Source organism: Pristis pectinata, chromosome 4 (genome assembly GCF_009764475.1).
Source record: "Pristis pectinata isolate sPriPec2 chromosome 4, sPriPec2.1.pri, whole genome shotgun sequence".
NCBI classification, from domain to species: Eukaryota; Metazoa; Chordata; class Chondrichthyes; order Rhinopristiformes; family Pristidae; genus Pristis; species Pristis pectinata.
In genome coordinates, this window is record NC_067408.1 from 86,918,182 (window position 1) to 86,941,769 (window position 23,588).

At 41.8% G+C, this 23,588-nt stretch overlaps 1 protein-coding gene across 5 annotated transcripts in view; it reads right to left on the minus strand.

The window, feature by feature from the left end:
- The window catches only part of LOC127569961 (X-linked retinitis pigmentosa GTPase regulator-like), an 89,599-nt gene that overhangs the window by 30,581 nt on the left and 35,430 nt on the right, over positions 1-23,588 (minus strand). For all 5 annotated transcript variants that reach the window (XM_052015062.1, XM_052015063.1, XM_052015061.1 and 2 more), the window contains 5 exons: positions 21,367-21,491; positions 16,142-16,333; positions 15,242-15,431; positions 12,563-12,663; positions 9,853-9,918 (listed from right to left, as the gene is read on the minus strand). In XM_052015062.1, coding sequence (XP_051871022.1) covers positions 9,853-9,918; positions 12,563-12,663; positions 15,242-15,431; positions 16,142-16,333; positions 21,367-21,491 — 674 coding nt within the window. The remainder of the gene's footprint in view (positions 1-9,852; positions 9,919-12,562; positions 12,664-15,241; positions 15,432-16,141; positions 16,334-21,366; positions 21,492-23,588) is intronic.

Here is a 23,588-nt window from a genome sequence, read left to right on the forward strand (position 1 = left end):
AAGTGAGAAGCAGTGAAGACAATCAACAATCTATTTCAAAAGATCTGTTCAAATTAGATAATGAGCAGCCTAAAGAGATTTCAAATGAAACTGCAGTTTTGTTCCAATTGTAGTCACTGTCAGCAGTGCTTGCTGATCAGAGTAAAGAGAATCACTGCAACATAAAGGAAAATTAAATGGCATTTATAACACGCAGCTGATTCACAACCTCCCTATTCTGGGCCCCTGCTGAAGTTTCATCACTCCCCCAAGTTGCTTGAGTTGCTGTGTAGAATCATCTAACAATATAACATGAAGTAACTTGATCCAGAGTATTTCTTTTCTCCTGGGATATGATTTAAGTGCTTTGAAAGACACAATGATCAATTGAAAAACTGGTGTATTAATTTAGATTCTCTAAATAAACTTAATCTTCCAAACCATTTCTGTTTGACAAAATGTGTATTGCTATCTTCATATGATGAAATCGCAAGACTTCACTTGCTGACAAATACAACTGCTAAATGTCAAAGTTCAGCTGCATAAAACGAATAATATCCCATTATATCACCAGAAGATTTTACTTTGGAGTTCGAACACAGCCTGCAATTTATTCTCCTATTATGGCTGCCAAGGAAAGCTTTACGGTTAATCCCATTGTTTTTGCTAAAGTATTTATTCGATCTTACCCGCTTGGTTTACAAATTTAACATCTGATAATATAAATCTCAGCAAAGCACGTCCTGATGTCAAGCAGCAGCAAATCGTAGTTGTTCAGAAACAATGAGCTGTTTGAATTAACATTATTTTTCTTTTCAAATTGTCAGCAGTTCCACCACTTGTTTAATTCCTGTATTCTTACTGTTTCATAAATAAAGTTGGAGGAAGTCGGGTCCAACAGTGATATGTACTTCCAAGTTTGTGCACATCCATCAAACACACTAGTGCTACTGGCATGGATTTTGCAAGACCTGAGGGCTACATTGTCATTTCTGACTTTATATATCTTGACATAAATGCCTGTTTATGTCAACAGGCATGGTAGTGTAGCGGTTAGCGTAAGGCTATTACAGCGCCAACCACCCGGGTTCAATTCCCGCCGCTGTCTGTAAGGAGTTTGTACATTCTCCCTGCGTCTGCGTGGGTTTCCTCCGGGTGCTCCGGTTTCCTCCCACATTCCAAAGACATACAGGTTAGGAGTTGTGGGCATGCTATGTTGGCTGCCCCCAGCACATTCCCAGTTAACGCAAAAAGATGCATTTCACTGTGTGTTTCGAATGCACATACGACTAATAAATATCTTAATATCTATATCTGTTTCCAGGTAACAAGACTAATTAAAATATGATACATTTATCTCTTTTAAATTACATTGTTTGCAGCCTAAGTAGAAACAAACATGGAAAATCATCAACATGAATTCTGGAGAGAATATATAAATATTTGGAACACTTGCATTCCATTCAACAGCAATGTAAAACTATCAACAGAAAGATACAATTGTATTGACACAATATGCAATGAAGGGATAGAATTCAGTTTATACCCAGAATTCCTCCTAACATAGCATGTTCAAGATCTTGGCCGTACCATATCAAAGAAACCGCTAAATTCCCACTATATACTTTCCCATAATGATGTAACTGGTGAAAAAACTACAAATCATCCAATGCTCAAGAATTTCTAACACTTACCTCATATACAGCACTTCAAGACATCTAACAATGTGGGATTGCTTATAACATTACTGTTTGATCATATTGTTACCTTTTCAGTCTTTTGGTCAGATGTCAATAGAGGATAAGAACAATCTAGCTATAGAGCTGGAGCAATTACAATACATAATATGGAATAAAAAATATTCATGCAAAAACCCTGGAAAATAGATTTAGAGTAGACATCACAGATATTCCAAGAGCAGCCTCCTGGAGGTAAATCAAGGTACAGAAGAATATCAGTCCACCTCGTGATATATGCATAATCCCATTCAAAACCCCAAATTTCTTCTGCTTATTTTGATTTGGATGCAAGTCATTTTGCTCCAACATCTTGTTGCAGTATAGCTCAGCCAACGGGCCAGTCAAAGTGTAAGTTTGTTCCTTGTCCAATCTATTTCTGTGAGCAAACCAACTCAAAAGCAAAACAGGCCTCACAACTGCCAAGATCAGATCCTGACACATACTGACAAATACATAGTACACTATGTATCTTGTATTGGTAGTGAGGTTGACAGAACTTGAGGGACTTCCAGCAGGTGCATTAACTGGTCAGTGTCATTCTATCCTATCTGCACAGTAGTGGGTAAACCCAAGAAGTCTGAGCTTTCAGTGTCCAATTGTGAATAGGTCATAACAGAGGAAGACCTACTATAGTTGATTTTAGCAGCCCTAAATTCTTACTCATCAAGTAACAGTGGATTTGTGTTACCAAGGTCAAGGAAGTTTGAGATTCGCACCTCTTGCATCAACCCAAAGGCACCAGGTAAAATGCAACAAAAAATTCTATATCATTGTGTTTTTTTACTTATTCATTTCTTTAAAATTTAAGCTCTAATATGAAGGAATAAGAAGGTCGAACATACTTATAGGAAACAACAATGTAATTTGTAAAACCTGTTGAGCAAGAAATTTAACAAAATACATTTCAAAATAAAACCAACAAATTTTGAAAGATTTAAAATTTCTCATTTCACTGTAATTCATTATACACAATTTCCAACACCATTTCAAAAGTAATTTGTTAAATGAGAATAACTTTATACAAGTGTACAAAAAATATGAAAATATAAATACATTGTTTATATTCAGTTACACTGACAACAGTTCCAAGTGTAATCAGATACAAATACAGATTGCTGCTTCTTAACTGCATTAAACACTGCAGTATTCAAAGATGTTGTGCTGAATACCTATGGTATTTTGAATGACAAACAAATGCAGTGAACAAGCCTGCAACCTTCCCCAAGTGAATCAGGTAATTGTCTCAGATGGGGTGCATGTTATCAATACCTTGGTTGCAGCTACACATAACTCAATGCTTATGAAAAACATTCCCTGATTTTAATCATAAGATTTGTGCTATTCTAGATTCTTCTGTGGGAGGCAGCCATCCATAGGTAAACCTATAGAATTTAAATCTGTGACTATTTCTCCTGAACTACTAAATAAAATCCCTGCGACAACAATCTAACTTTTGAAATGTTAACACTCAGTAGTAGTCAGCTGCACTCTCAAGCGATACATCAGTCATCCCAGTAGCACAGAATTATTAAGCTACTAGTGTACTTTTTCTTCTGTATCATTCCGTTGTTTTCATAAAAAATGTATTTATAGTTAGGATTGAATCAAAGCATTATCTGCTTTTGGTGGGAATTTAGTGGACACGCTTTTTGGGAAGGCAGAATTTGTTCAGATTTAGGTATTCTACTTGGGAGAAGGAAAGGTTCTGTGAAAGCTGGAGGTGGCAAGTGTCAGAGTTACCTTTGTGAGATGCTCTTGTCATATTTTGCTTTTCCAATTAGCTCCTCTGCTATACATTAATTGATACTCTTGGCCTGATAAAGATTGCAGATATATCTTTTAAATTTGAAACAAATACTTTTTTAATTCTACTCCTAACGTTCAAGTTTTATTTATTGTATATTTCCATTGTCATTTATTCTTGGCTACTCTTCACCAATGAGGCCCACTCACAAATCCATCAGTTGTTCTGCTGCCAACTATCATCATCCTCCCACCTGCTTTCACCTGTTGGCTTAGGTGGCCTTTGTGGCTTGGGCCTTAAGTTCCTAACCATAAAATGACCCCCAGATTTAATATTTAAAATACTTAAAGTGCCACCGTCTATTTTTATGCCATAAGTGCTCTTATGAAACAGATAAAATGTGGAATTATCAGTTTAGTCTTGGGATAATCAACTATAGGTTTGATGGGAAGTGAAAAGGAATAGTGGGGAATAAGGCTAAAAAACTAAGATAAAATATCGCTGGGAGTGGATATTAGATGAGAGAGGACATGGCTAAAGAGAACAAAGATAAGAAAAAGGCACCTAGGAGGCAAAGAGGAAACATAGCTTACAGTACAATAAGTGCTTCAACAGCAAACTACCAACTCCCCAGCATTACAAAATCAGCTTTCTGTCACTAAAATGAAAGTACAAAAAAAGAAATAGACAGAAAGAAGAGAAATAGAAATATAAGAAAAACTCAGGAAAAAAAATAACACCAAGACATTATACTATATTAATCATCCCAGAAATGCACATACAGCCATAATGTTATTTTTACTGCTTAACTGATCAGATATGGATTTGTTGAGAGGAGGTCATGCCAGATTAATTAGATTTTGACAATGATCACTTGCATGGTAAATAGGAGCATGACGATGGAAATTGTCTGAATGGACTTCAAGAAGCAAGAGTGCATAGAATTGGAGATACATACCCTGACGATATTAATTAGTAATTGATTAGGTCATATAGGCAACAAAATAGGGGTAAAGATAAAATTTTCCCATTTGACATGGAGTATGGGATCTTCAGTGGAGCCTCATTTTTTAACAACATATTTTATTAACTTGAATGAAGGAATAGAGTTTTAATTCAAGTTAGTAGGTGACATTAAGTTAGAAGGCACAGAGAGCTCTGTAGTGGAAGAAGGGACCCAAAGGGAGTAAATGGATAAAACCATGGCAGGGGATTTAATGTAATCATCCACTATGGAGCTGAGAAAGTCAAAACCAAATAATTTCTTAAAAGCAGGGGAACTAGAAGTTATGGAAGGGCAATTCAATTTATGCATCTATAGCTAGGATGGATGCAATGAGCTGACATCCTCCATCTGGGCCATAAATCTCCAAGATTCACAGTACAAAGAAAAAACCTCAAAAAAATCAGAAATCTCAAGACAACTGGAACTCAAAAGTAAGGATGTGATACTTCATCAGAACTGCAAGTTCCAAACAGTTGGCATGCATTACTCCACTTCAGAAACAGTAGGTAGTTTTCAAAGCACTGCAGCACCAGCATTAGTGCTCAGAAGATTATCTGATTTGCAAGTTCCACTGCTAATGACTCAGTGTCATCCTAAAACCAGATCTTTGCTGTGCTTACTCAAAACAGCAGCAAAAGTACTTCCTAAACCCAACCAAAAAACATCGGTACAGGGAGTTCTATTGAGTCATTATGTGCAGATATCACAGCTTTAGATATCATAGTCTGAAGCTCTTAACTATTTCTTCATCAAATTTAACTGAACTCCTTCCTCACTGCAATCCTCAACCTCACAGTTTGGAGCATCCAGCTTATCTTAAATGCAGTTTACAGTGCAACCCAATTACAGACAGAACTCTAGTTCAACAGCTCCTTTTCAGATCATCTCCAGCATTCTGTCATTCCACTTTAGGCCAAATCCTAATTTCCTTCAGAGGTTTCTAAACCATTTCACCTTATGACCTCTTTGCAACTAGCTCTGATCCAACATTGTTTGTCATTTGGGGGTCATTTTAACCTAGGCCATTCCAGAAGAAATTGACAGAATCAGAACAAAAACTGATTTTACAGCCTATCATATTCATGAAAAGCAGAAATCAGTTATAGCAAAAAGAGATCTCATTTTCTTGCTTAGGTTCCAGTAAGAAAATATGTCATTTATTCTGCTGTATGTTCTGGACAATTATTTTAGAAAAGGCACCAATTTAGTAAATTATCAAAGGAACACATGTGATGTGCAAAATGATACATTAGAAATAAAAAAGGACAGACCATGCAATAACAAAGAAAAAAGTAATTGGTAATTAAATAACACAATGCATGAAATACATAGGGAAAAAAAGGAAATGCAAACAGAAGAACACAGATTTTGAATTAGAAGTGGACTGAAGCAGAAAGGCACAAATTTACGCAAATAATTTGGCTCTGTGAGCAATCACATAGCACAACAACTAGCTAGTCAAACATATAACTTGCTAATTGTTTTGGTTTCGATTCTTATTTCAGTGTTAAATAATGAGGTAGCACATTATTCCAAAACTGCTTGGAGTTAGATTTCCCCTTCTTCCTGCCAGGCTTTTCATTCAGATTTTGTCTTCCACCTGGGTGTTCTTTCAAATCTGTAAACCTTTTTCTTTTAGTTTTTGTTTTGCCCCTCATGTCAGCTTCAGTGTTATCCACATTTATTCCTTCATCTCCTGCTTCAATACTTTCAGTCTCCACATTCCCTGTAACTTCATCATCATTAATTTCATCTTCATCATTTACCCCATTCCCTCTATCTCTACTTCTCCCTTCCCTACTCTTGTTTTCTTCAAAATTCTCTGCATCAGATTCCTCTTCTAAACTCTTTCCTTCCTCATCTTCAATTTCTCTTCTATTCTTTTCAAGTTCATATTTCCCACTTCCACCCTCCCCTTCCCTGTCCTCTTCACCACCTTCACCTTCCTCCTCTTTCCCACCCTCACCATCTTCCTCTTCTTCTACTCTCTCATCTTCCTCCTTCCCATCCTCTCCACTGCTCTCACCTTCTTCCTCCTCTTCCCCCCCTTTGCCTTCTTCCTCCTCCTCCTCTTCCCCGCCCTCGCCTTCTTCCTCCTCCTCTTCCCCGCCCTCGCCTTCTTCCTCCTCCTCTTCCCCGCCCTCGCCTTCTTCCTCCTCCTCCTCTTCCCCGCCCTCGCCTTCTTCCTCCTCCTCCTCTTCCCCGCCCTCGCCTTCTTCCTCCTCCTCCTCCTCTTCCCCGCCCTCGCCTTCTTCCTCCTCCTCCTCCTCTTCCCCGCCCTCGCCTTCTTCCTCCTCCTCCTCTTCCCCGCCCTCGCCTTCTTCCTCCTCCTCCTCTTCCCCCGCCCTCGCCTTCTTCCTCCTCCTCCTCTTCCCCGCCCTCGCCTTCTTCCTCCTCCTCCTCTTCCCCGCCCTCGCCTTCTTCCTCCTCCTCCTCTTCCCCGCCCTCGCCTTCTTCCTCCTCCTCCTCTTCCCCGCCCTCGCCTTCTTCCTCCTCCTCCTCTTCCCCGCCCTCGCCTTCTTCCTCCTCCATTTCTCGCCCTCCCTCACCTGCCTTCCCTTTTTCCCTGCTCTCACTTTCCTCCTCGTCCTCATCCTCTTCCCCACCCTCAACTTCTTCCTCTTCTTCTTCCCCACTCTCACCTTCCTCCTCTTCTTCTTCACTCTCACCTTCTTTCTCCTCTTCACTCTCACCTTCTTCCCCGCTCTCACCTTCTTCCTCCTCCTCTTCCCCGCTCTCACCTTCTTCCTCCTCCTCTTCCCCGCTCTCACCTTCTTCCTCCTCCTCTTCCCCGCTCTCACCTTCTTCCTCCTCCTCTTCCCCGCTCTCACCTTCTTCCTCCTCCTCCTCCCCGCTCTCACCTACTTCCTCCTCTTCCCCGCTCTCACCTACTTCCTCCTCTTCCCCGCTCTCACCTTCTTCCTCCTCTTCCCCGCTCTCACCTTCTTCCTCCTCTTCCCCGCTCTCACCTTCTTCCTCCTCTTCCCCGCTCTCACATTTCTCCTCTTCTCGCCCACACTCAACATCCTTCCCTTCTTCCCTGTTCTCAGTTTCCTCCTTGCCCTTCTCCTCTTCCCCACTCTCAGCTTCTTCCTCCTCTTCCCCACTCTCACGTTCTTCCTCTTCTGCACTCTCACCCTCCTCCTCCCCACTCTCACGTCCTTCCTCCTCCTCCTCTTTGCTTTCTTCACTTTTATTTTCAGTGCTTTCAATGGACTTGTTCCTACTTTTGTCTCTTTTTTCTTTATCCTCCCTGCTCTCACCTTCCTCCTCTTTATCTTCGCAACTCTCATCTTCTGTGTTTTTACCTGCCTCCTGCTCTGCCCCAGTTTCACTTTCCTCATCTTCTCCACTCTGACCTTCTTCCTCTTCATCTTCCCTGCCCTCAATTTCCTCTTCTGCCCTGCTCTTTCCTTCTCCTTCCACTTCCTCAGTTTCCCTTCTTTCATTTTCCTCTTCATTACTGCTCTCACCTTTTTCCTTCTCTTCTGCACTATTTTCACCTTCTTGCTCTTGTTCTTCCTCCACTTCCTCTACTCTGCTCTGACCTTCCTCTTTATTCATCCCAGCACTTCCCTCATCTCCGTCTGTCTCCAAGTCTCTTTCATAAACTCTATTTCTTCTTGCCTTTCCTTCCATATTATCACTAGCTTCTGTACTCTTGTCTTCTTCTCCATCCTCTTTATTCCCATCTTCTTCATCACTGTCACCTTCATGCCGTGTTTTAATTTCTTCCCTTGCTACTATCCGACTCTCTCTTCCTTCTCTCTGGTTTTGATCAGTTACATTTCTTTGGTTATAATTTTTTTCTGCATCATCTCCTGTTCCTTCAGCCTTTTTATCACTTATAGTTTTACCAATGGTTGTACTCTCCTCAGGTTGTTCCTGGTTACATTGATCACTTTTCTCGTCTCCTTCAGTATCCTCTTCATCTCTAGAAACCACTCTGCCTGTAGTCTTCTGCTCTTTAATTTCTTTTCTTCTTTCTTCTTCTGTACCCGTGCCTTCTTTTAATAATTTATATTCAATACTGGTCCTTTCAATTCCTCCACTGACAACTTTCAGAATGTTTTTCTGTAATTTCTTTTCTCTCGTCTCTGCATTTACTTCTCCCACTAAATTATCCCGTACTTGCCCTTCACAAGGCACAAACTTGGGTTTAATTTGTCCCTCTTGTTTCTCTCTTTTATCTAACCCCTCGTTTAGAAGAAAACATTTCATCGATTTATAGCCTTTTACACTCTTACTTCTATTTTCTTTATTAATTCTGTTGTCCGTATAACTACATCCACCTTTCCTGACATCACTGTTGTTTTCTCCATTGGTTTTCCTGCCATACTTTAATACTTCTCTTCCTTCCTTCGCTGCTGCTTCTTCACTTTGTTTTGAAATGTTTTCATCATTACTTTGCCTTTCATTTATAGTACTACTGTCATACAAGTGCTTGTCATTTGCTCTTGTTGGCTGTTTCTTTTTAGCTATTATATTTTCTTTGCCAGTTGTTTTTTTTCTCATTGTTAATGTCTTTGGTACTACATTTAGTGTGGTTTCCAGCTGCAATTGCTTCAAGCACACTTGTGTGCAGATTTTGTCTTGTAGACTGAGCTTGCTGTGGAGCTTTTGTGTGCTTTTTAACTTCCTGCTTATCATTGCCATTAATCTTACTTTGTCCACCCTGAGCAGAGTTTTTACCTTTCTTCTATTCCAAATGAAAAGCAATGAATGAAAAAGGGAAAAAAAAGAGGGTTATTAAAGGCAAAAGATGAATATATGCCCACACAAGTTCTGTGTTCTAAATAGTAACCAAATAATAAAAGAGAAAGATGAGCAAGAAAGCAAATTACGTAGGATCACATTATCAATAGAATAATTAAAGACAGGAAAGTGACAGATTCTGATTAAAAATTGATACTGTTTAGGACATACAGGCAACAAAGCAGATAAAGATAACATTTTCCCATTTGGCAAGGAGACAGGAACCTATAATGGAGCCTCATCAAAAATAATAATTAAAAAAAGTCAGCATAAATGAATAATACTATTTTGCAATGATTTTAAGGCAATGGTATTTTTCACGGTATAATGAAAAACAGCAGCAAAGACCAGAGACCAGTTGTAAAGTTATTCCTCTTCTGAATCAGAGAGCTTTCCATCATATGCTGTGTTTTCTCCATGAGCAAGCATTGAAGTCAAACCTAAATGGCACTGTTACAATATTTAGAACCCATAAGGTAAACCTTTAAATGAAAATGCATTCTTAATTTCTATACTGTGTTCTGTATGGAGAAATATCAGATATAAGCTTCACTGTTATAGCACTAGTTTCTCACTGTTACATTGAACTTGTTTGAATTGTTTTCCAAGAAGATCAACATTGCACTTACCTGTTCCTTGTGAACAGGTGATAAGGTCAGGGTCTTGTCATTAGGATTCACCATCATTGTATGTGTCTAGAAAGGAAAAATTTAACAAAGAAAGTTAAGATCTTACTGCAATGTAACCTGGTGTTGACCAAATAATGAACACCAAGAATATAATATCACAGTGAATGCAATTGCGATCATCTTAAAATTGTTCAAATGCCCAAAGATTAGTCAACATGATATTCCAGAACATTAGAAGATTCCTGTCAACATCCGTTGCTGTACTGTAATGTTTCCTCAGATGAGCAGATAATGTACAAGCCCCAGTATAGACTTGTTAATGTAAAAATTAAATCTGTGGTCACCTCCAAGGATGTTGGAGCCCAGACCTAAAAACAAGGGTCACTGCAACGCCTTGAACAAGCTGATGCAACCAATAGATTGGGGCTTCCTATAAATCACTCCAGTCCAGTATCCATAGTCTATTTTTCTGCAGACCAGCAAGACTTGTATGCTACCACAACAAAGTAGGGAGGTTAATAGAGCAGGCACAATCCATGTGCATCTCTGCAGTGCAAGATTCATCAACTCCTTTACTTACTGTCATCAACAAAGCAAATTTCCAGAATGCTGTACTGCCTGAAAGCCTCTTAACACCTCATTAAACTCTCTGCTGTATGTCTAAGGAAGGGATTCAGTCCATGACTGACATTGCTTTGAAAGGATTGAATATGAAGAGCTTATAGTTGTCATCTCTGGATGAAATGTGAACAATGCCACAGATGTATTTATTTCTCTCTTTGAGGAACTGGAGATTTCATGTCAGAAGACCAAGGTTGACTTCTATAGATAAACAAACTTGCAGATACAAAGTCTGTTCAAGATTTGGCTTTTTCTTGCTAGAGAAGTCTTCAGAGAATTGTCCAAAGAATATTTCATGGGTTAAAAAAAATGCAAAACAATTCATGATAAAAAAAATAGCATAAATCCTTGATGTGGATCCAGTGTAGTCTTCCACGTAGGAATGTTCTTTAAGGAAAACTGTGAATCAATTATATTAACACTTTTAAAACTAATTCTTTAATTGATTTTGGCCCATAATTTTTTTTATTTAGTTCTTTAGCACTACCCACATTTCAAATAGAAAACTTCAAACTTCAACTGCAAGGAAGCTCATCTGGAAGAAATCAGGACTAGAATGAACTTTCAGCAGATTATTTATTAAAGCCATTCTGAATCTAAAGAGTGATGCTTAGAAGAACTGAAAATAAAAGCAGAAATGCAAAAAATATTTAGCAGGTCAGGCAAAACCTATAGAGAGAGAAACAGAGTTAAAGCTTATGAGGCCATTGACCTGATATATTAACGGAATTTCTTTTACAGAGTCAGCCTGCTCTAGTATTTCCAAAGTTTTATGTTTTTATTTCAAGATTTCCTGCATCCAGTTTTTCACTTTTCAATTGTAGCTTCTCAATCAACCCACTGAGATTGATTAGCACAGCACATACAAGCATTTACGAATTTTCTCATCTGCATGCAACCAATGTACACTAGAAGAAACTATTGCAAGAATTGCTGAAACTTTTAATCAAAGTATGATTTAATATGTACTGAAATTCCATATTTTGCACTTCCAATATCTGACAATAGTTTATTAGTCTTTCTATAAGAGGACACAAAACAGTTCAGTTCTTACATGTCTCTTTGTTTCCTTTCTCTCTTTTTAACTTCCCTCCTTAATCTATCAATTAGATGACTCTGTAAACAGTGGAATTGCCTCAGCAATCCTGGCCTCACCAATCCTGGCCTCACCTTATCAGAAATATTCCCTTTGTTTTGTTCATTCCTCCACCATGCTTTCTGCAACTTAAAACTAACTTGTTTTCTCATGTTCTCAGTTCTATTGAAATGATAACTCTGGGTCTTTCTACAGATGCTGCCTGACATACAAAGCATTAACAGATTTTTCTGTTTTTATTTTTAAAAAATGATGCTTTTTAAAAATATTTTAAAAGATGTTTGGTGATTAGTTATTGTGAAACAAGAGTTATTAAGCAATGCTAATTTCTCAATATCTTTTAATTTGCAAAGCCATTTCAGACTAGGAATATAATTATATAGAATCTTTAATACAGGAACAAGACATACAGTGTATAGGTTGATGACGTATAGGCTAACCTCCAAACTATTGTCAACTTATTCAATGAAGTGTATGAGAGAATAGGCCCTCACACTAAGTATTCAGAAAACCAAAGCCATTTAGCAGTCTTCACCATTACAGAACACCCATGTCCATACAGCTAAACCCTCACATAATTTTAAAAACTAGCAGGTTTCCTTAATCATCTCCCTTTCTTTTTCATTGAATCTTATCTATTCTTGTAAATCAGCTCTACATTTTCTTCAAGTTGTATGTACAGAATTGCACATGATAATTCAAGCAAGACCTAATCAAGGTTCAAGATAAATTTAAAAATTACCTTGCTCTCTATCCTTCCAGAAATTAGACCCCAGTTCATTGTGGCCTTATCAATTTCCAACTTAATTATCTCTATTTCCAGATTGCTGAATTTCTCAGACTAATTTAGCAATTTACAATATACAAGTGGCCTCCTTACTCCTACTAAAATCTAACCTCTCTTAACTTTATTTGTCAATTATTCACTAGCTTTCCACAATACACTCTTGGCCATCCATTATATGTCCTTACCCTTTCATTATTTTATCTTACCATGTTTAGTGGATCAATTGTGTCACCAAGACCTTTGTCACTTTCCTCTTCTTCAGATTCCTCTTCATCCACACTTTTCTGGGCATCTTTGATCTCTTTGTCTTTTGGAAATAATTGCATGAATTTGATTAACATTTGATATATACAAATGAATTGCAGTTAATATTCTGAATAACCACAATCTCTAAACATGAACTTAACTTAGCCTGTGCTTAGTCAGCATTTTTAAAGAATGCATTAAGACATGACAGAAATAATAGATCTTGGTAGATCATTGTTTAAGATTTGTGTTGGTTTGATGGCTGAGCCATACATGAAAAACTGGTTCCAAACTAACTCTATTCATAGGGTTGTTATCTCGGCTATTTTTTAACGGTTATATAATCACTATAAATTAACTCCAGAAATTCTGAATTATTTGTGGACAAAATTGTTTGAGAACAATGATTAGGAATAGGCAGACAGAACTAAGCCAGAGTAAAATTCTAATAATGAGTCTGCAAATTCTCCCATTGATAATTTACTTGGGAAAAACTCAGCCCCGATATAGAACTTCCCTTAAGACTGCTTTTTCCAATGATTTTAGATGTAACATTTTCACTTGGCTATCTAATGAGCTACATTTTTCTGCACTTTCCCTGTATCCCTCCATTTTTTTTCCTTTTAAATTAGATATTCAACTCTCTTTTGAGATTTATTTATAAATAAGCTTCCTCTACCTTTTCAATCAGTGCATTCCAGATTATAACAACTGCTTGTATAACTTTTGTTTTCCTTCTGCCACCCTGGGTCTTCAGCCAGATACGTTTTATCTGCACCCACTGATAAGGAATCCTGCTGTCAACTTAAATTTATTTTTATATATTTTATCAAAACTCTTCCTAACTTTGAGTAACTTTGTCAAACTTTTCTTTAACCTTTTATCCTCACTGATTTAAAAAACATCAAATTGTTGACATACAATTTCCTATTTATAAACAATTGCTGGATTTAAGTTATTAACAGCAAAATACTAATTAATATGGAACTGGATTAATATTTCTCTAATTCTTGGGTTTCTCCCTCTCTCCTTTTAAAAGAAAAAGACAGGAATGTAACAATTGTATTTTGATTTAATTTAATAAAAACTATTGCAACAAAAAAAATATTTCATTCCAGTCCTGATGAAGGGTCTCGACCCAAAATGTCGACTGTTGATTTCCCTCCGTGGAGGCTGCCTGACCTGCTGAGCTCCTCCAGCACTTTGTGTGTATTTCTTTTTAAGTATTGTTTTATTAGAGGTTACAATAATTGGATTTTTCGTGCATTAGTTTGTGCCAGGCCTAAGCAAAACATACATCATATCAGCTTTCTTTCATTATTCAGTCATTTTGCAGTCACTTCACATTATTAACAAAAAAATAACTAGTCAAAGGTGCACAACACCTATCAGAGGTGTCATGCATCTTATAAAAACATATTTCAATGAATGTCATTAAAGGATCAGAACAATGTCCACAACTTGAAAGGTGAAAATCTAGTTAGAAAATGTACTTTAAATATCAATATTTAAACATTTATAAACGGTAAGAAAATATACAGTTTCAATTTAAATGTTAAGTGCTGACATGAATAACACCTTTCTCCACTGGACCAAATCCAGCTGTATTCTGCTCATCACTCAAACTTGCTACTTTTTCTGCCTTTGTCCCTGCACCTACAGATACAAGCACAGCAAGATCTCACTATCAAGCAGGCCTCAGGTGGAGTACTGCTGAGGCCATACCCTATAACATCCTGACAGCATGTCACAGGGGGCAAAGCTAGATGCATATTCCTCGCTTCTGTCAAGGGTTTATAACAGTTTTCATGAAGTACCTGATATTCAGAGACATTTAAAGACTACCAATTGCTTTGAATAATTTTTTTTTAAAGTTAATTTAATTTTAAAACAATGCTTATTTATGAAAAGAGAAACATTATTATGAAATAACTAAAATTATTAAAGACATTAAAAAATGAAGGGGGACTCTAAGCCTACACTTGAACTAGCTGGCATAGCTTAGAGGATGGATCACACGGCTAATCATAGCACAAGCAAGCTCTGTCAATGAATTCCATGTGGGGAAGAATGACAGATGCCAGTCCAGGATTTACTGAGAGTGGTTGAATTCCAGCAGTTCCCTGCAAAACAGCCACCCACACTTACTATGTTGACATAGCATTCCTTCATTCTGCATATTTAGCAAATGAGAAATGTGGAATGCAATTCCCAAAACACTTTCAAAATTGCTGTAATTTCACACAATTTTACTTATTTAGTCAATGCAATACAGAATACTATTATCAGTAGTGCAATTAATGAAAACAGAAATACTAGAAATGCTCAGCAAGTCAGGCAGTATTTATGGAAACAGAAATGTTTCAGGAATGACCTTTCTTCAGAACTGGGGTAAGTAGAAATGACCATCTTTAAAGATTCAGAGGAAGTATTGTATGTAAAGGAGAGAGCAAAAGGGAAGTTTATGATTGGGTGGAAGGCAGCAGAGATTAAAAATAAATGGGAAAATAGTGCAAGGCAAAAGCAGGTGGTACTGGAACAAGAAACAAAGGATCAGTTTAAAGGAGGTACAAAAAGAAGAGACAAAATAATTATAAAATAAAATACAAAGGATGTTGGAAATCTGAAGTGTACCTTACCTCTGATGGATAATGGTGATTCTTCATAGAGTTGAACATTAATAGTTGGCTTTGAGGCAATGAGATTTTTTTCAATGACTTTCACTCCAGGAATTGTCTTACTACTGGTGGGCAAAGTAGATTTTATGAAACTAGTTCCAATTGGAGGCAGTGTATGTACCATCTGACCAAACTGCTCTGGAGATTTTTCCTGGAAACAAAACTGTATTTAAGTGAGGTTTTCCATATTATAACTTAAATCTAGAGCTACAGAGCAGTCCTCTAAAGGTATGCTGATGAACAATTAACTATGATGTAATCAATTAATTTTCCCTTGTTCCAAACTAAAATTTGTGTAAGCTGCCATTATTACTTTGAAAATCTCTGGAACTCCCATAAGCAAGTTCAACATTCAGTCATTATTTCTGGCAGAAGGCAGCAGACAACACGTAACAAGGAGACATTCTCTTCCACACATCATTGTTCTACTGGCTAATGTAAACTTGCATTCAAAACAGATGTTAAGGAGTCTAGGTTCATTCTAGATTTTCCTTCCTTTATGAAAGAAAACTGCCCAAATCCATAAGAGGATTAATACCAAACTTGTTATAGAAATACAGACACAGACACAGATCATTTGGCCCGAATAGACCATGTCAGCAGTTACCCTGCACACAATCAATCCTAGTTAAACTGTGTTCCCATATTACCTTATTCTGTTTTCTCCCATTTATTTACCCAATATGACCTTGAATGTTAATTTGACCTGACTCATCTACATTGTTCCAAACCTCTTACACTTGGTTATGGCATTTGGTTTTGGATTCTTCAATCACTGCAAATCAGTTTGCTACTAAAGAACAAGTGTTAAAAGGTGCAATTTATATTTCATAGGATGGTAAATACAGTTTATACATATACCCTTTCTCGACGCCTAATACGTGCTGATAATGCTCGATGGAATGTGTTGGTTGTAGATAAATCACCCAGTGTCATGGAATAGGTATCAGTTAAATAGTTCTTGTTTATGTCATCACTTTCAATCACAACATTTTCTGAACCTCTTGGCCTGGGGGTGGCAAGCACGAGCATGTGGCATCCTCCACAAGCAACCTACAAAAAAAGGTAAAAACAGAAGTAGTAGTACTTGGGTTGGTTAACACATATGAAATACAGTTCCATAAACTTTGAGCATGGTTGTTTTTACTGAAACAGGAAGGATATAAATGGATAGCAGCAGTATTCCTACTATTTGTTTCTCAAAAGATTTGATTCTTCTTGTAAATTAGCCAATGTCAACTGTAGCCCCAAAGGCAGGTTTAGAACTTCTGCTACAAACCCCTTTGGACATAAGACAGTAGGTAATTTTATTCAAATCAGCAACACTATATTCTAGTTACCCTGTTGATAGCAGCATGAACTTTTCATTACTTACGAACTGAAATGATAACCTTGTGGATAGCCAGTTACCTGAGAATCATAAATAACCTATTGTGGCGACTCACCGTCTAGTCGGGCGAACCGGCTCAGCAGTCGGGTCGCGCGGCGTCGGAGCGACGAGGCCCAAGATGGCAGCGGGCCTCGTCTTTCCGAGCGACGGGGAGAACCCGCGCGCGGGAAAGTCCTGATGACGTAGGACTTACGTCATTGCCGGTTTTTTTGGGCGGGAGTTTTCTCCCTTAAAGGGCCCGCGCAAGGCGGGAAAATAAACCAGTTCTGTTTGGCAATCCTCCGAGTAGAGTCTTGTTTTATTCCGCGGTAGCAACCGCTACATTGGTGACCCCGACGGTCCAAACGGCTTTTGGACCCGCAAAATGGACGACAGCGCAGCAGCCAACGCAGTGGCCCTCAAGCTGCCCACCTTTTGGACACTTCGGCCCAGCGTCTGGTTTGACCAGGCCGAAGCGCAATTCCACCTTCGGCAGATCACCTCCGACTCCACGAAGTATTACCATGTGGTTAGCTCTCTGGACCAGGAGACAGCCGCCCAGGTTGGAGACTTCATCCAGTCGCCTCCGGAGGAAGATAAGTACCCGGCTTTCAAAGACCTTTTGATCCGGACCTTCGGCCTCTCCCGTCGTGAGCGCGCCGCCCGCCTGCTTCATCTGGATGGCCTGGGGGACAGATCCCCATCCGCCCTAATGAATGAGATGCTGGCATTGGCCGAGGGACACAAGCCATGCCTGATGTTCGAACAGGCCTTCCTCGAACAGCTCCCCGATGACATCCACTTGTTGTTAGCTGACGCCGACTTCAGCAACCCCCGTGAGGTGGCCGCCCGGGCAGATGTCCTGTGGAGGGCCAAGCGCGAGAGCGGTTCGTCCGTCAGTCAAATCACCAGGCCGCGAGCCCAACGCCCGCCTCGCCCGGCCCCAGCAACCGAGCAGCCACGCCCCAGGAACGCAGACGACGACACGGGTGACCAGCTGTGCTTCTACCATCAGAGGTTGGGTGTGGAGGCCCGTCGATGCCGCCCACCCTGCAAGTTTCAGGGAAACGCCAGGGCCAGCCGCCGCTGATGGCTACGGCGGCTGGCCGCCGACAGAGCCTCCTCTTCGTTCAGGACAAGAAATCTGGACGGCGTTTCCTCGTTGATACTGGAGCGGAGGTCAGTATTTTGCCCCCGACAGGCCGCGACACTCGTGACAGGCCACCAGGTCCTCTACTCAATGCCGCCAACGGTACAACGATACGGTCTTTCGGCACCCGTACGCTTCAATTACACTTTGGCGGCAGCCGTTTTACCTGGACCTTTACCCTTGCCACCGTCGCCCGACCACTCCTAGGAGCCGATTTCCTTCGGGCCCACAACCTGTTAGTCGACCTGCGAAGGAAGTGGTTAGTTCACTCTAGCACTCTCCGGACCTATCCCCTGGGAGAAATCAGCCCACCAGCCCCGCGCCTGGACTCCATTTCCCTTTCTGGCGACGATTTCGCCAAGCTCCTAGCCGAATTCCCATCGATTTTGGCACCTTCGTTTACAAATTCTAGGCCCACACATGGGGTACGACACCACATCATTACCACAGGGCCACCCCTTCATGCCCGAGCACGACGATTACCTCCAGACAAGCTCTGCCTGGCAAAGGAAGAGTTCCGTCACATGGAGGAGCTGGGGATTGTTCGCAGGTCAGACAGCCCCTGGGCCTCCCCCCTGCACATGGTCCCCAAAGCCACCGGAGGGTGGAGGCCCTGCGGCGACTACCGCAGGCTGAATGACGCCACCACCCCGGACCGCTATCCCATCCCTCACATCCAGGACTTCGCAGCGAACTTACACGGGGCCCGCATCTTTTCCAAAGTGGACCTCGTTAGGGGATACCACCAAATCCCGGTCCATCCGGATGACGTCCCCAAAACTGCGATTATCACCCCATTCGGCTTGTTCGAATTCCTTCGGATGCCGTTCGGCCTTAAGAACGCCGCGCAGACCTTCCAGCGGCTGATGGACGCGGTAGGCCGAGACCTAGACTTCGTGTTCATTTACTTGGACGACATACTGATCGCCAGCCGTAACCGCCAGGAACACCTTTCCCACCTCCGCCAGCTGTACTCCCGCCTCCACGATTTCGGCCTCATGATTAACCCGTCCAAGTGCCAATTCGGACTTGACTCTATCAATTTCCTCGGCCACAAAATCACCAGCGACGGGGCAACACCCCTACCCGCCAAGGTGGATGCTATCCGCCATTTTGCCCGCCCCAACACAGTCAAAGGCCTACAGGAATTCCTTGGGATGGTCAACTTTTACCATCGTTTCATCCCTGCAGCAGCCCGTATCATGCGCCCTCTGTTCTCGCTGCTGGCTGGTAAGGGCAAGGACATCACCTGGACTGACGAGGCTGCGGCTGCTTTCGTTAAGGCCAAAGACGCCCTGGCAGACGCCACGATGCTGGTACACCCCAGGACTGACGTCCCGACTGCCCTCACGGTAGACGCGTCCAACACCGCGGTGGGTGGGGTACTGGAACAGCTACTCGAAGGCCGCTGGCAACCCTTGGCATTTTTCAGCAAACACCTTAGACCGCCCGAACTGAAGTACAGCGCTTTTGATTGGGAACTTCTAGCACTGTATCTGGCGGTCCGGCATTTCCGATACTTTCTAGAAGGCAGGCCTTTCACCGCTTTCACCGATCATAAGCCTCTGTCCTTTGCCTTCTCCAAAGTCTCCAATCCCTGGTCAGCTCGTCAGCAGAGACAATTATCCTACATTTCCGAGTTCACAACTGACATCCAACATGTCTCCGGAAAGGATAATGTTGTTGTTGATGCACTTTCCAGACCAACCATCCACAACCTATCCTTGGGTGTCGACTACACGGCCCTGGCTGACGCACAGCAAGCCGACGACGAACTGCCCAGCTACAGAACCGCAGTCTCGGGTCTGCAGCTCCGAGATTTCTTGGTTGGTCCAGGTCAGCGGACCCTACTTTGCGACGTTGCGACTGGTCAGCCCCGCCCTATAGTCCCTGCAGCCTGGCGGAGACGCGCTTTTGACTCGGTACATGGGTTGGCGCACCCGTCCATCAGATCTACTGACGGACTGGTCGCCAGCAAGTTTGTCTGACATGGCCTGCGCAAACAGGTCAGTGAGTGGGCCAGGACTTGTCCGCACTGCCAGACGTCAAAAATCCAGCGACACACCAAGGTCCCACCACAGCAGTTCGAGCCTACCCGTAGGAGGTTCGACCACATACACGTCGACCTCGTGGGCCCTCTGCCGGTTTCAAGAGGAGCCCGGTACCTCCTTACCATCGTGGACCGGTTCACGAGGTGGCCTGAGGCAACCCCCCCCTGACTGACATCACAACTGATTCCTGCGCCCGAGCGCTGCTCACAACTTGGGTCTCACGTTTTGGCGTTCCAGCCCACATCACTTCAGACAGAGGCACCCAATTCACTTCCAGTCTCTGGGCTGCATTAGCGAACCTGCTAGGGATGCAGCTGCACACCACCACGGCCTACCATCCTCAATCAAACGGGTTGGTGGAACGTTTTCACCGCCATCTAAAATCGGCCTTGATGGCCCGCCTGAAGGGTCCTAACTGGGTTGACGAGCTGCCTTGGGTCCTGCTCGGCATACGCACTGCCCCCAAAGAAGACCTCCGCACTTCGTCAGCTGAGCTTGTATACAGGGCGCCACTAGTTGTCCCCGGGGATTTCATACCTGCCCTTCGGGACCAAGGGGAACAACCCCCAGCAGTCCTACAAAGACTGCGCGAGAAGCTCGGCGCCTTGGCCCCGATTCCCACCTCATGGCACGATCAAGCCCCATCCTGCCAGCCCAAGGAACTACGGGACTGTAAGTTTGTTTTCGTTCGCAGGGGCACACCTCGGGCGCCATTGCAACGACCATATGAGGGACCGTTCCGAGTCATACGGAATAACGGATCCACTTTTATTTTGGACATTGGAGGCAGGGAACAGGTTTTCACGGCGGACCACCTCAAACCGGCCCATTTGGATCTGCAACAGCCTGTCGAGGTTGCCACGCCGCGACGCAGAGGCCGCCCCCCTAAGCGGCAGCTGGCACAGCCCACGGACCTTGGGGACTGTCTCGCCGGTTCTGGGGGGGGTTGTGTGGCGACTCACCGTCTAGTCGGGCGAACCGGCTCGGCAGTCGGGTCGCGCGGCGTCAGAGCGACGAGGCCCAAGATGGCGGCGGGCCTCGTCTTTCCGAGCGACGGGGAGAACCCGCGCGCGGGAAAGTCCTGATGACATAGGACTTACGTCATTGCCGGTTTTTTAGGGCGGGAGTTTTCTCCCTTAAAGGGCCCGCGCAAGGCGGGAAAATAAACCAGTTCTGTTTGGCAATCCTCCGAGTAGAGTCTTGTTTTATTCCGCGGTAGCAACCGCTACACTATACACTCAACACAACAACAGTAAAAGCGTGTATTATCATCTAACTAATGTCAACTAGGGACACAAGAAATAGGAGCAAGAGTAAGCCCAGTAGCCCCTCAAGCCTGCTCTGTTATTCAGCGAGTTCATGATTGATCTGATCTTGGCCTAAGTTCCACGTTCCAGCCTGTTGCCTGCAAGCCTCAACTCCCTTATAGAGCAGACATGTATCTATCTCAGCTATTCAATAATACAGCCTCCACAGTTGTCTAAGTGACAACATCAAAGGTTTTTTAAATACTTACCGATTTGACTGCCAACTTCAAAAATCTGGTGCAAAGCGTAGGTTTGAATTGATTGGTAAAATTCTCTTCACCAAGTCCCAACTTGCCATGTCGCCCATCACCAAAGGTATACAAAAGGTTGTTACCTACCAGTGGAAGATACGTAAGAGCATAAATAAAAGCAACAGTAGCCATTCAGCAACACTTTCACCTCTGCCATTCAATAAGATTGTGGCTTGCCTTTTACCTTGTCACCAATTTCTTGCATTAACCCCATATCTCCGATTTGCTTAATATCCAAAAACGTAATGATCTTTGACTTGAATATATTCATTGACTGAGCCTTTACAGTCCTCTTGGGTAGAGAAATCCAAAGATTCATAGGTGAAGGCATTTCTTTTCATCTCAGACTTGAATGTCTGACTTCTTATTTTGAAACTGTGACCTTCTTAGCTCTAGACACTCCAGCAGGAAGAAACATCATTGCTGTATCAACCCTTTCAAGCCCCAAAGGAATGCTGCATGTTTCATCAGAACACTCAGTATCCTTCTGAATTCCAGACAACATAGGCCCAGACTGCTTAATCTCTCCTCAAAGAACAATATTCCAGTCCTCAGAACTAAATTAGCAAACAGAAGATAAAAGCTATGAAAAAGATTAATAGTGATAGACATCTGCTGCCATATATTTTAGCAAAGTTGACATGACTCAATTTTTTTTTAGGGGCATTTGACCCATGCTCGATGCCAATCCGTCAGTGATCCTGCCCTCCTTATTTCTATAATATCTTTCAGTCTGATAACCCACTAGAATCACCACGTTCTTCAAATTGAGCTTCCTGGGCTCAAATTGAGTTTCTTGGGCTCAAATTGAGCTTCCAAATTTATCTTCCCTTTCATGGGTTGTCGTAGCCTCCATCTATATCTGTCCAACCATGTAGATGCCATGGCAAAAAAGCTCACCAGTACCTCTACTTCCTCAGGAGGCTAAAGAAATTTGGCATGTCCCCTTTAACACTCACCAACTTTTATCGATGCACCATAGATAGCATCCTATCTGGATGCATCATGGCTTGGTATGGCAACTGCTCTGCCCGGGACCACAAGAAACTGCAGGGAGTTGTGGACACAGCCCAGCACATCACGGAAACCATCTCCCTCCTCCCATCATGAAGAAGAGACAGGAGCGTGAGGGCACATACCACCAGGCTCAAGGACAGCTTCTATCCCACTCTTATAAGAATATTGAAAGGTTCCCTTATACAATGAGATGGACTCCTGACCTCACAATCTACCTTGTTATGACCTTGCACCTTATTGTCTACCTGCAATGCACTTCTCTGTAGCTGTGACACTTTACTCTGTATTCCGTTATGGTTTTTACTCTAGACTACCTTAATGCACTGTGTAATTAATTGATCTGTACGAAAGGTATGCAAGACAAGTTTTTCACTGTACCTTGGTACAAGTGACAATAATAAACCAAAACCAATAACCAATACCAAGTAACAGTTTAAGAATAGGTCATCAATGTGCTATCCTAATAAATATATTCATTAAGGAAAGTCATCAGATGTAGCTGAGAATGGAGGTCAAAAGGAAGTTTGGGAAATTACCAAGAGTTGAATCAAAACACCACTAGATAGAGCCAAATTACTGAGAAATAATACAAGTTCCCAGCAGGAGAGAATCCACTAAATGAACAATAATAAAGAACTACAAACACCTACTGGTCATAACAACAGGGCACAAAACCAGTAGAACAAGATGCTTAGTGATAAAGGTAAGGGGAAAAATACAGGTGCATGACAGTGGGCTTCAGAGTAAGACCATCAGGCAGAGTTTATTTTATAATTTAAAATTGATTATTTCAAACAAAGTGTATACTTTCCTTCAAGTTGCTGTTTCACAGAACAATAAATTCAGATAAAGGCAACCTGAGCCAAATTGAAGACTTGATTCACCCTCTTTATATAATGTAGACTCTTTATTTCCTCCACAAATACACACACATTAATCCTTTCTGTCTCATAGAAATTGTCAGGTGAAGTATGGATGGAGTATGCTCGGACAAAAGGTTTTCATCCATTGGGCTCGAGCATCTGACCTACAAACCAGAAGTTACTGTTGTAACCACTGGTATTTGCCTGCATTTTGGGTCTGGTGATCAGCATGGTAGAGGTGCTTGCTAAACTGCCCCCTTTCCAACCACCCAACATGTTGATCAAGCTGGTCCCTCTCCA